Here is a 13,681-nt window from a genome sequence, read left to right as displayed (position 1 = left end):
AAATACCCCAGGCATCTCCACCTCTCCTCTCTTTCTAGCACATTCTATAAAGAAGAGGGCAGTGACAGTGATGCTACCTGTGAGCCACCCAGCCCTGCCCTGAGCCACTCCCAGCCCAGAATGAAAACAAACAGGCCTAGCAACCAGTAGGCCTGCCTACATTTTTCCTACTCAAAAAAAAATCCTCACTTTAGCACATACCTAACTAGAGGGCGTTACGTTGTCTTCCAATAAAATTACTTTTTGTTATCAAAACCTTTAAATGTTTAAAAAAATAAAAAAAAATGTTAAAAAGTGTAACCTCTTTTCTCTGTCTTCTTGTTCTTAGCTCATGATGGTGTGCGTGATAGTTGGTTTTTGTGTGTAGCGATGGAAACCAGTGTACTCTTGTTGGAATGGTATCAACCACTTGAAAAGTTTATGTTAATGAAGGTAAGAGCATCCACCTGGGTTCTTCTGTTTTCTGTATCACCAGGGCAGGTTTAGCTTGTTACCAACTCCAGTGCACCTTCTCTGACCATGACGTTTTTCTATTACCTTCTTCTAAAAACCAGCAACACATAATCAAACTTGCATCCTTATTCACCAAAAAAGCGATGCTCCGCTCTTCCTCCCCCTCCCCTGCCATATTTGGCACATTTTTTTTTTCTGGAGGGGAGCGGGTACCTGGTTTTCACACTTCCGCTCAGATTGCCTAGGCAATCTGAGCAGAAGTTCTCCTCCCCCCACCTGCAGCTTTCTGGGACACATCACAGGTCGCAGAAGACTGCGGGACCATTCACAAAGCGTAGCGTGGCTTGCACATGCACAGTGAGCAGCTGGCTGGGAAGCCACAAGGAATCACAGTTGGCTGCCCACAGTTAGGATGCCTGTGCCATGGAACGAAGACCGGTGAAGAAACCAGTTTGGGTAAGCATAGAGATAGATTTCCCCGACAGGTGAATGTCTGTTTATTATAAGTCGGCAGCCACAGTTTTTGTAGCTGCTGACTTTTAATTTTCACATACCTGACTGAAGCTCATCTTTTAACCACTTTACAACGAAGGACATCATATGACGTCCTCGACTTTGTGCGGTGATATCTGAATGATGCCTGCAGCTACAGGCATCATTCAGATATCCGCCTTCAGCCGCCGATTCTGTGCACGATAAGAATGATCAAAGCGGCAGTTCTTATAGTCCCCGCCACCATCCAGTGCTTCTCCGGGCTCTCCCGTGTCATCAGGGGCACGGAGAGCGAATCGGCCAGCGCTTGCTGGTAAAGCATAAAGATGACTGGTGACCAGATGGTCACCAGTCATCTCTATAACCGTCAGAGGTCCGGGCGCAACGTTATGACGTCACGCCCAGTATCGGAAGTAAACAAAGCCGTAATCGCGGCTGTCGGCATTAGATCGGTGATTTTTTTTCACAGATCTAATGCTTGTAAGCCTGGAGGAGAGATGTGGGGTCTTATTGACCCCACATCTCTCCATAAAGAGGACCTGTCGCAATGATTCCTATTACAAGGGATGTGTACATTCCTTGTAATAGGAAATAAAAGTGATAAAAAAAAAATATGTAAAATAAAGTGTAAAAATAAAAAAATGAAGTAAAATAAAAATAATTAAAACTTTTTTTTTTTTAAAACGCCCCTGTCCCCGGAAGCTCGCGCTTAGAAGCGAACACGCATGCAAGTCCCGCCCACATATGTAAACGCCGTTCAAACCCCACATGTGAGGTATCGTCGCGTGCGTTAGAGCGTGTGCAACAATTCTAGCACTAGACTTCCTCTATAGCTCGAAAATAGTAACCTGTAAAAAATGTTATAAAGCGTCGCCTATGGAGATTTTTAAGTACCGAAGTTTGGCGCCATTCCATGAGTGTGCGAAATATTAAAGCGTGACATGTTGGGTATCTATTTACTCGGCGTAGCATCATCTTTCACATTATACAAAAAAATTGGGCTAACTTTACTGTTTTGCTATTTTTTAATCCATGAAAAGGGCGTTTAAAAAATTATTGCGCAAATACTGTGCGAGAAAAAAAGTTGCAATGACTGCCATTTTATTCCCTAGGGTGTCAGCTAAAAAAAATATATAATGTTTGGGGGTTCTGATTAATTTTCTAGCAAAAAAAATAGATTTTTACATGGAGAAAAGTGCCAAAATAGGCCCGGTTGTCAAGTGGTTAAAGAGGAGTTCCTGCCTCACCTAAAAAACAGAAGTCAGCAGCTACAAAAACTGTAGCAGCTGACTTCAATAAAAGGACACCTACCTGCCCCTGGATCCAGCATTGTCCTCACCTGACCTTATTCTTCAATCGGCTTCAGGTCTAGGTGCCAGCATCTTGGCTAAGGGAATCCGGCAGTGAAGTCTCGCGGTTTCACAACCGGCTTCTAACTGCACTTGCGCGAGCCACCCTGCGCTTTGTGAATGGTCCCACAGTCTTCTGGGACCTGTGATGTATCCCAAAAGGCTGCAGGGGGAAGGAGGGGGGGGTGAACGTCCGCTCAGATCACTGCGGCAATCCGGCCGGTAGTGGGGGAGCAGGTACCTGTCAAAATCATGAAGAGCGGAACATCCCCCTTTGGGTGACGTTCCTCTGAAATTAGCTAATAAATGGTATCGCTTAAACTCCAAACCTTCTGCATTTGCCTAACATTAAAATGGAATATAAATGCAGAAACCACAAACAAAATGGCATTATTAAAATATGTAAGAGAAAACAAACAAAAATTAAAAACGAATCATGTAGGGTTCCTGGATCTTCTCGGGGGGGGGGGATGCATACTGACTTGCAGCAGCTGGAAAAATCTCTAGCCGTTTTAATGGCACAGTGTCACAATGGCACAAGTGTTTTTTGTTTTTGGCTATTCAATCACATTAACCACTTCCTTCTATTATCTTTCCAGAACTTACTTTTACCCTGTTGTCCTCACTTATTTTTTTTTCTTGTTGCAGCATTTTGATTTTCCCCTGCCCTGTCCCCTGACAATATTTGAAATGCTGGTGGTGCCAGGAGAACAATACCCTCTTGTTTGCATTGGGGTCCGCAAAGGGTCATCCTCTAATGGCAGAATCCAGCTCCAGACCATCAACCTCAGCTCTCTGAGCTCCTGGTTTACAGACAGTGGAGAAGGTATGATATGAGCATATGGGCTTTCTTGAAGGGTTGATACATCCAAGACCTAGCAAAAACTTTGAGAGCAATTCCATAGCCCTTAATTATATAAGGTCTGAAGGAAGAACTGTCTGGAGCCATCTAACACTAGTTGGTGAATGTGAGGCAATACATAGAAATACAATACATGAGGAAGGATTAGAGGAACTGAATTTATTCTCTCTTGAGATGAGGAGATTAGGGGGGGATATGATCAACATGTATAAATACATAAGGGGTCCATATAGTGAACTTGGTGTTGAGTTATTCACTTTAAGGTCAAAACAGAGGACAAGGGGGCACTCTTTACGCCTAGAGGAAAAGAGATTTCATCTCCAAATATGGAAAGGTTTCTTTACCGTAAGTGAAAATGTGGAATAGACTCCCTCCAGAGGGGGTTCTGTCAAGCTCAGTAAATTGCTTTAAGAAAGGCCTGAATTCTTTCCTAAATCTACATAATATAACCGAGTACTAATATTTATAGGTAAAGATGGTCCGGGGAATATCCGATTGCCTTTTGGGGGATCAGGGAGGATTTTTTCCCCTGCTGTAGCCAGCTGGATCATGCTTTGCTGGGTTTTTTCGCCTTCCTCTGGACCAACTGTGGGTATAGGATTGTGTATATGGGATTGTATGACATTATTATTTTTTTTTTTAATTGTTGAACTAGATGGACTTGTGTCTTTTTTTAACCTGACTAACTAGGTAGCATACATTTGTTGAGGCATTTTCAAATATGGCTACAGGCTTGGTGGTTATAGTCTTTTCCTCTTAGCCCCTTTAATTATGAGGTATTAACCATAATGCGTGGACATTTCAACTTGATTATTTGGGAGAATCTGGGCTAGCTTATGAGCTTGTTATGGCTGAGCAATGAGATTTCGTCTTTTGGAAGTTCACAGGAGTTGAGAATTCTAGGTGTACATAACTGGGTTATATATAGTCTTGTCCCCTTTGCCCCTCAAGAGGTTGCCTGAGGTTCCTTGAGCTGGGGTTAATTGATATCCCATTTCATCATGCCTGCATAGTTCCATCATGAACATTATATTTTTAGCTGTCTGTAAGGATTTGCATTCTTCCTACTGACCACCAATGTAAGGAATATTTTTTTCATTGACCTCCAATGAATTTGTCTTAGGCCCCGTACACACGACCGGATCTGCCCGCTGGGATTTATCCGCGGATCAGTTCCAGCGGACAGATCCGGTCCTGTGTAGGCCCGAGCGGACATTTTCCAGCGGACATTTGTCCAGCCGACGGTTTTCCAGCGGATAAAAATTTCTTAGCATGCTAAGAAATCTATCCGCTGGAAACCTGTCCTTCGGACTTATCCGGTCGTCTGTACAGACTCACCGGATAAGTCCGTCCGATCCCCATCCCTCGCATGCGTCGAAATGATTCGACGCATGCGCGGAAGTATTTACCTTCCAGGGTCGCGCACGTCGCCGCGTCATCGTCGCGGCCACGTCACCGCGGATGTTTTCCACGGGGATTTTGATCTGATGGTGTGTACAGCCATCAGATCAAAATCCGCCAGCGGACATATCCGATGGAAACGGTCCGGCAGACCGTTTTCATCGGATATCCGCCCGTGTGTACAGGGCCTTGGTGTTTCCTGGGACCTGAAAATTGTTTTAGGGGTTCCTCTGGGTAAAAAGGTTGGCATAGATGGTGAAAACAGTATAAATATATACTTGAAATGTAAACGGTAGAGCACTTTCCTTGCACAACATATATATTTAATCAACATGGATTATATTCTCGTTGCACAAGACTGTGATTTTTCCACAACACTTTGATTCACCAGGGGGTGTCCCTAGAAAAAAAAAAGGTTGGGTGGTCGCAGCATTGGACCGGGATATGCGAGCTGGGTGCCTGCACTAGTGACATTTATGTTCACCAGAATTTTCCAGTGTGTAAGTTTTAATGTGAGTAATTGCTGTGAGGAAGACCAAGATATCGGTGCCATCTGGATCTTTACCAAGCCACTACTGAGAAAATGAGCTCCAAGACAGTCCATCTCATACACTCATTTAATTCAAGGCAGTTGCGAACTTTAAGGAGAATTTTAAGTGGGTCATACACGTCACAATTTGTGTATAATGACCAAAACTTTGTAATGTGGGGAAATTCCTAAACAATCAGTTGAATTTGTAATAGTTAACAGATCTAAAAAAAAAAAAAAAAAGATTGTACACTCAAACTCTATCTCTATGTCTATAGTTGGCTTTAGGGTTGAATTTTAAGGAACAATTTCAAGTTTATCTTGCTTCACATTGAACTGTCTTTTAACCACTTCCACACCGCGCCTATTCTGGCACTTCTCTCCTTCGTGTTTTTTACTAGAAAAATTACTCAGAAAACCCCCAAACATTATATATATATATTTTTTTTAGCAGACACCCTAGGGAATAAAGTGGCGGTCATTGCAACTTTTTATCTCGCACGGTATTTGCGCAATAAGTTTTTTTAAATGCCTTTTAAAAAAAAAAAACGTTTCATGAATTAAAAAATAACAAAACAGTAAAGATAGCCCAATTTTTTTGTATAATGTGAAAGATGATGTTGCGCCGAGTAAAGAGATACCTAACTTTTCACGCTTTAAAATTGCGCACACTAATGGAATGGCGCCAAACTTCGGTACTTAAAAATCTCTATAGGCTACACTTTAATTTTTTTACAGGTTACCTGCTCTCGATCCAACGCACGCGGCGATACCTCACATGTGTGGTTTCAACGGCGTTTACATATGTGAGCGGGACTTACGTGTGCGTTAGCCTCTGATCGCGAGCTACTGGGGACAGGGGCGTTTTAATTCTATTTTTTTATCACTTTTATTATTACAAGGAATGTAAACATCCCTTGTAATAGGAATAGTGTGTGACAGGTCCTCTTTATGGAGAGATGCGGGGTCAATAAGACCCCACATCTCTCATCAAGGCTGGAAAGCAGGAGATTGGGAAAAAAAAATTCACAATCTCATACTTTCAGCCGCGATTGCGGCTTTGAATACTTTTGGGTAAGGATGAGCTCCGGCGTGTTCGCATTGAACACGTGAGGAGCCCGCCAGGAAGACGGCACCCGCGCTGCGCTAATCACAGCCAGGCAGACATTTCCCGATGCTCGGCTGCAGAGATCGTGAAATGTCTGCCTGGCTGTGATTAGCGCAGCGCGGGTGCCGACTTCCTGGCGGGCTCCTCACGTGTTCAATGCGAACACGCCTGAGCTCATCCTTACTTTTGGGTACCCAGGCGTGATGTCATAATGCCGCGCCCGGGCCTCCGACGGTCATAGAGATGATCGGTGACCATCTGGTCACCGGAAATCTCTAGGCTCTTCATTTGGTGGAAGCCAATTCGTTCTCCGGGCCTCCGATGGCGATATCCCCCACTGAAATCCAGGACATCATATGACGTCCTACGGTACGGAAGTGGTTAAATAAAACCTTTACATTTTCATTACGTCGCTTACTTTTGAGACGGAAGGGAAGGCTGGAGTTCAGCTTTAATTCACATAATATTTTGTGTTTTCTTATCAGTGGGCTCATGTTCAGGCCGAGTACAGGTAGCGGAGATTGGCTGTGACCAATTCTTGGTACTCACAAACAGTAAGTCTATTTTACATTCCGTCATTACTATCATGTTTAAAGCTGAAGTTTTATGTGGTTGTAAACGTCAGACATAAAATATGAACAAAGCATATCCCTCTATAGTGTGTACTTGTCTTTATTAAGCTAAAGCTAATGCCGCATACACAAGATCGGACATTCCGACAACAAACCCGTGGATTTTTGGTGACCGGGGAGGGACCTCCAGCTGATTGACAGCCTTAGGGGTCTGTGTGAAAAGTGTGTGTCCCTTCCCTCCAATCTGCAGAGTGTAACTTCAGCTCTTGGCCCCTTTTTTCTTTAACTCAGTACTTTGAATGGCTATAGAGAAGAGAAGACTGCAGATGAACAGATACAACTTATGTATTTGTTTCATCTCTGTGTATCACCCGAGGCCAGTCACTTCATTGGGTATATAAAAGGTTTACAACCACTTTAAGTATGGATATTTTGCATAGTTGGACCAGTGTAGGGTAAGTATGTGCCATACCTGTGGGACCCCCAGCTATCCATCTTGTCCAATTAGAAAACACTTTGCATTCATTGAAAGGGACCCGAGAAGAGGAGGATCCGGGCTGCTCTGTGCAAAACCAACTGCACAGGCGAGGTAAGTATATCAGGTTTGTTGTTTTTGTTTTGTTTTTCAAAACAAGCCTTTACAATCACTTTAAACCCAGGCTTTCTGTTAGTTGCTGCTTTGATAAACATTGTATATGAACCTGTATTCTTTACCCCATCCACACATCTCACAAATGTTTATGACTTCTTTTTTTTCCCCCCCAGACACACTAAACGTGGTGGATCACCATGGAGAACCCCTACACACGTCTTGTGTCCCAAATATCTTTTTCACTTTTCCGGTAGACTCAGTAGGTAAGCATGGGTTCTTTTCCTACAACCTGCGCTGTGTCTTTCAAAACACATAACTCCTAAATTTCTCCTCTACAGCTGCTGAGATTTTCCTAAACCTTCAAATGTCTTGCATGCTATAATGTAACCTGGATGTCTATTGAGCCTTGTATACAAATTAAAGGCATTTATTGCATAAAGAGTTTAAAGCCCAGAACTTTTACATTCTAAAATGTTTTAAAAGTTTCAAAGTTAATTTTCCCTTTAAATCAGGCACATCTGGAATGGATGTGGATGTCCTCTCTGAGCATGCCCAGGAGAGGGACCTCTCTGTGTGGAAGCAGTGGTCTCCCTGCAGAGATTTCACACTCCCTGAGGCTGTGTTAGAACTAAAACTCTAAAAATCAATGGGGAGCATGAGCTTTGTTGCAGAGCTTCGGCTCTGACACAGCAAGGGGCATGTTGAACCTCTGCAGAATGACCGCTTCCACTGCTTTACATCAGAAATTAGGAGTCTTTCCATGCAGTATGCTGGCAGCCAACAGTTTTTTTTTCACTCAAGCTGTGGCCCATTATCTAAATAAAACAAAACAAACTGTAAGGCTGGCCATACGCAGTTAAGCTCTGGTACACGTGGGCCAAATGTCAGGTGGCATCATCCGGTTCAATAGAAACCGTTGAACATATGGCACGTGTGTACTGCACCCAGTCCGTCAGAAGCCTACCATTTGGCCAGCTTCTGTCGATGGAGCATGACTGGAAGTGCCAATCTGCGCCTGATCATGCCAATGGCATGTTCTGGGGGGGAATCAGAACACAATAGCACAGCAGGGGAGATCACTGTAATAACTTTACTTGGTTAGTAAAGCGGCTCTGGAGCTGTCGGGTTTCTTTCGTTTGGCCCTGCTGACTTTGAAAAGAATAAAAAAAATACTAGCGTGTACTAGGCTTGGTTATACATACGGTTTGGTGGGTGGGGGGCACAAGGTATTATAAATAGGTGATGGAGATGGATTTCTGCCCCCCATTACCACCACCATCTTTCCTAAAGTGGAAGAAAACCCTGACTAACTATTATTAATATTTTTTGTAACAAAAGTGGAATTTTACTTTAATGCATTCTTAATTTTTACTGTTAGTCAATGTGTTGTACTTTCCAGATTTTACTTGTATTTGACTATACCAACTGGAACCTACTTGCAGTTTTTTTTGTAACTAGTTCTTGCTTTATTGTAGCGGTTTCTGGGGAGTATGTCCTTGTTTTGAGAAGCAAAGGTTTCCAGGTGTTGAGGCTGCAGACTGCCGAGGTAAGACGTTATGACGTGTTGGTAAAAATAATAAATGAGTACAGGTTACCCCCATACCTTCAGTAGAATACCCAGGATGATTGTAGAAGGTACAGAAGAAGAGGCTGCACTGTTTTTTGATGTTGTAAGAAAGATAGGAACAAGCAGGGCACATTTATAACGGACAATCTTTAGCTATCCTATTGAAGGATACACTCGACGTGTAATCAGCCTGATTTCATTGGATCAAATGCTTCTGAAAATGCGGCTAAAAATCCACTCATCACTTTTCCACTTTGCTGTCAGACAGACCTGGTGACAAAATAGTTCAACCATGATTAAGTTCCTGAGCATTTAGGCAGTAAAATTGAATATCCCATTGGTTACCTAGATCCAGCTTCAGGATGAACCAGAAAAAACAACTTTAAAGTGTAAATTCACCCTATACCTTCCCTGCCCCAAACCCCTGGTCCTTGTTGGACTTCCCTCCATGGGTGATGAGCTTTCACTGTCCACGCAGCTGGGGTTGTGGTCTTGGCATTTAAAAGCCCCACTTTTCTTCTTCTTCTTTGCTTAGGGCTTTCCGAAAATAATCAGGTTGATTTTGATTGGTCACTTGCTGACCTGTGACCACTTTGATCAACTGGAATCGCTCTAATCCATCCCGGAGGCCCTAATGAAAGAAGGGCAAGCAGAGCTTTTAAAGCGGAGGTTCACCCAAAAATCAACTTTCTGTCACTAGATCCAGCATACTGCTGACATCTGCAGTATGCTGGATTTTTTTTTTTTTGTACTTATCATTTTAGCCGTATTTCTTCTCCTGCACCGAGCGGCGTATCCTTCCGGGTATAGGCGTTCCTAAATAAAGCGCAGTTGATTGACGGGCTTGGATAGTGCGTCACACCTTCCGAAAATAGCCGACGTGACTCTCGGCAATTTACGGCGCCTACGCAGTCAGCTCTACACGGCAGGCGCCGTAAGCAGCCGAGAGTCACGTTGGCTATTTCCGGATGGCGTGATGCGCTATCCAAGCCCGTCAATCAACTGCGCTTGATTTAGAAACGCCTACTCCCCGAAGGATTCCCCGCTCAGAGCCGGAGAAGAAATACGGCTAAAACCATAAGTACAAAAAAAAATAAAAAAATACAGCATACTGCAGATGTCAGCAGTATGCTGGATCTAGTGACAGAAAGTTGATTTTTGGGTGAACCTCCGCTTTAACTCCTTAGACCACTAGACCGTTTACTTGGGCAGTGGCAGCTAATCACCCATGGAGGTAAGAGCAGAGGGGACTGGGGGGTTGGGAAGGGCGTAGGGTCTTAGTTCACCATTTCATTTTTTGTGAAAAGATCAACACTTTACTGTCTCGACTCTGCTTCAAAAAAAATTACAGTTTTTAAAATGAGCTTAGAATAGGCATGACCATCCTGTAGTATACATACCTGTAACCTGCAGCCAGACATTGCTGATTATCTGTTTTTGCCCTCAGGTGATTGTTGAATGCTCAGACCGCAGTTTACGTCTGCTGTCCTCAGACAGGTAAGCAACCTTATCCACCAATAGGAATGATATCTTCATACCACTTGTACACCCACTCAATCAATCTTCTCAAAAGGGTTTTCCACTGCAACATTAATGTTGACCCCCTACTTCAGATGGGAGAAGCCTTGTGAGTAACATTAAGACCTATAGCTACATCTGTTCCCCAGTTACACATTGAACCACAAACGCACTCTTATTACCATGTATGAGATGCACTATTCTTACTTGGAGCAACACTGGCATTAAATGTTTTTGCATCTCCAAGAGAATTTAGGAATATGTAGAAGATGGGGATATCCTGGTATTATAGAAGGGTAGGTCATTAGTAAGGGTACAGTTTTGGTTTATGCTGACAGAAAAACGTCAACTAGAAAAAATGGGCCAAACCTTCATGCCCAAGCACTTTTTTTCTGTATTGTGCATCTGCCTAGCTGCCGACTATTCATACTTGTCTATATCCAAGTACAGTAGGCCCCTTTTCACACTGGGCGCAGGAGGTGCGCTGGCGGTATAGCGGCGCTATACCATCCGCTAGCGGCGCAGTTTTAACCCCCGTTAGGGGCCGAAAAAGGGTTAGGCGCATTGTCAGCGGTATTACCGCAGTTTCTCATTGCTTTCAATGGGAAGGAGCAGTAAACACACCGCTCCAAAGATGCGGCTAGCAGGACTTTTGGAGCGGTCCTGCTAGCACACTGCTTCAGTGTGAAAGCCTTCAGGCTCTCACGCTGAAGACTGCAGGGAAAAAGTGAGTAGCCCCTCCAGGTGGGAACCCAAATGAAGCTATGACTAAACACTAGTTTTTATTTTCATTTTTGCTGTGACTTGTAGTGCTGTCCTTTTAATAAAGGCTACAATTTGTTCCGAGTGCAGCTGTCCAGAAACACTTTTTGTTCCAGCCTTACTGAAGACTGCAGGGCAGTATTTTCTCAGGCGGTATTTAGGCGCCATTTTTAGCGCTAAAGTGCCTGAAAAACATGTCAGTGTGAAAGGGGCAATTTGGCTTAAATATTGGACTTCTTCTGGTATTATGTTTAACCACTTCCATACAGGGCATTTTCACCCCCTTCCTGCCCAGACCAATTTTTAGTTTTCAGCACTGTTGCACTTTGAGTGACAATTGTGTGGTCATGCAACACTGTACCCAAATGAAATCTTTATGTTTTTCCCCCCACAAATAGAGCTTTCTTTTGGTGGTATTTGATCATCTCTGCGGTTTTTTTGCGCTATAAACAATAGAAGAGCGTCAATTTTGAAAAAACACCATACTTTTTGATTTAATAAATATCAATAAAAAAAAATAAAAAAAAATGTTCCTCAGTTTAGACCGATAGATATTCTTCTACATATTTTTGGTATATAAAAAAAAAAATTGCAATAAGCATATATTGATTGGGTTGCGCAAAATTTATAGCGTCTACAAAATAGGGGATAGATTTATGGCATTTTTATTATTATTATTTTTTTTACTAGCGATCTGCGATTTTTATTGTGACGGTGACATTGTGGCGGACATATCGGACACTTTTGACACGTTTTTGGGACCATTCACATTTATACAGCGATTAGTGCTATAAAACTGCACTGATTACTGTGTAAATGTGACTGGCAGGAAAGGGGTTAACACTAGGGGGCGCTGAAGGGGTTAATATGTTCCCTGGGAGTGATTCTTACTGTAGGGGACCGATCTGTGTTCCTCTGTACTGGGAACACACATTGGTCTCCTCACCTCTGTTTACACACACAGATCCACACTCCTGGCGCTACCGGGCACGCGCACCGGGTCGCGAGCTAGGGCGCTCCCCCTAGCGGCCGTGATGCAAAGGACATCATATTACGTCCACTCTGAGGGAGAGACAGTTCCTGCCGACGTCTTATTACTATGGCTTGGTAGGGAACTGGTTAAATACAATTATTTTAAAAGGGAATTCAGCCTAGGGAGTTAGGTTCAACTGTCCTACATAACACTCAGCATTGATCAGGGAGTTTTTAGGTTCTTCTCTAAGGGGCGATAACAAGTACATCTGACCAAAGATGAGACAAATGACCATTATGCAGGTCAACAATGTCAAAGTGAAGTTAAACGTATCTGTGTACTTTGATTCCCTGACCTGCAATTAAGTACGAATGAAAGGTGGTTAGCACGACAGGCAGGCATCTAGTCCTTACGAAGAAATGTTCCATCTATGTCCAAATTTGTACTGTAGTTCTAAATCCTTGTCACTTCTCTCTTACAGTAGAAAGATCATTGTGGAGGCCCCTCAGTCCGGTAACAGCAACACAACCAACTTATATATCCATGAATGTGCTGGCCAGACATGCTCAGGATTTGGACAGTGACAAGTAATGAGTCGGTTACAAATCTACCCAACCTTCAGGCAGACACTTATGGCTGTTTCAGTGGGGGAGCAGCCTGGCCTGTGTACAGTTGGCCCCAAAAAGAGACAATGCATGGAATTTCTTAGAACAGGCTCCCCTCTTTCCCAATGGGACTGATCAATATGCTTTACTGTATAAGCTTCATGCATTGGCACTGTGGTGGACAGTTTTTTGGGAGACACTGGTTGAATGTCTATGCAGTAAAACTTTTATGCACTTTTACCAAAATGTTGTTTTGATCTTTTTTTTTTTTTTGAAGGGTCCTGTACAGAGCACAATTATTGTGTATCATTGTAAACAGTGGTGAATAATCCAGGTTTAATGAGGCCATGTCCCCATTAATAACTTCTATACATTATTATTTCTTTCTTTTTTTTGAGTTATGGGTGCTGCTATGATGTTCTCATTCCAACACCTTCAGCTGATGGTGGAATTGGGGGAACAAGAGCAAGCAATGGGGAGACACCTTGAGATGTTGGAATGAGAGGTTTTAGCAGCGCCTGCAACAACAAAAAAGCAGAAGTTAGATTTAATGGTGGAACTAATGGTCAGTATGATGCTTGCCTTTTCCTAAACAAAGTAAATAAAATTATAGAGGTTATGAATTATAATAATAGGTCTCTGAGCTTGAGGTTGGGCTTTAAGGAATTTTGGGAAGGGCTAGAACTTATGTCTGGATTTTATTGATATTTGTAGCCCTGCTCATGAGATATGTCTGTCAAAGTTGGCATGGTTTCCTTCTGCTTTGTCTAGGACCAAAACTAAAGGGAAATTTCCTAATCAGGTTACATACAGCAGTAAAATCTTGGCAGACATTACAAGCTTTTCTTATTTGAAAATTAATCTGTGTACCCATGGGGAGAGAGATTTTCCATCACGT

General features: G+C 43.0%; 1 protein-coding gene across 1 annotated transcript in view; it reads left to right on the top strand.

The window, feature by feature from the left end:
* Positions 1 to 13,023, top strand: part of MAP4K1 (mitogen-activated protein kinase kinase kinase kinase 1) — a 119,496-nt gene extending 106,473 nt beyond the window's left edge. The window contains exons 25-31 of the mRNA XM_040323310.1: positions 329 to 432; positions 2,943 to 3,120; positions 6,680 to 6,748; positions 7,532 to 7,621; positions 8,834 to 8,904; positions 10,373 to 10,422; positions 12,660 to 13,023. Coding sequence (XP_040179244.1) covers positions 329 to 432; positions 2,943 to 3,120; positions 6,680 to 6,748; positions 7,532 to 7,621; positions 8,834 to 8,904; positions 10,373 to 10,422; positions 12,660 to 12,762 — 665 coding nt within the window. The 3' untranslated portion in view covers positions 12,763 to 13,023. The remainder of the gene's footprint in view (positions 1 to 328; positions 433 to 2,942; positions 3,121 to 6,679; positions 6,749 to 7,531; positions 7,622 to 8,833; positions 8,905 to 10,372; positions 10,423 to 12,659) is intronic.
* The last annotated feature ends 658 nt before the right edge of the window (positions 13,024 to 13,681 follow it).

Source organism: Rana temporaria, chromosome 9 (assembly GCF_905171775.1).
Source record: "Rana temporaria chromosome 9, aRanTem1.1, whole genome shotgun sequence".
Taxonomy (NCBI): Eukaryota; Metazoa; Chordata; class Amphibia; order Anura; family Ranidae; genus Rana; species Rana temporaria.
This window is presented reverse-complemented; position numbering and strand designations above follow the sequence as displayed.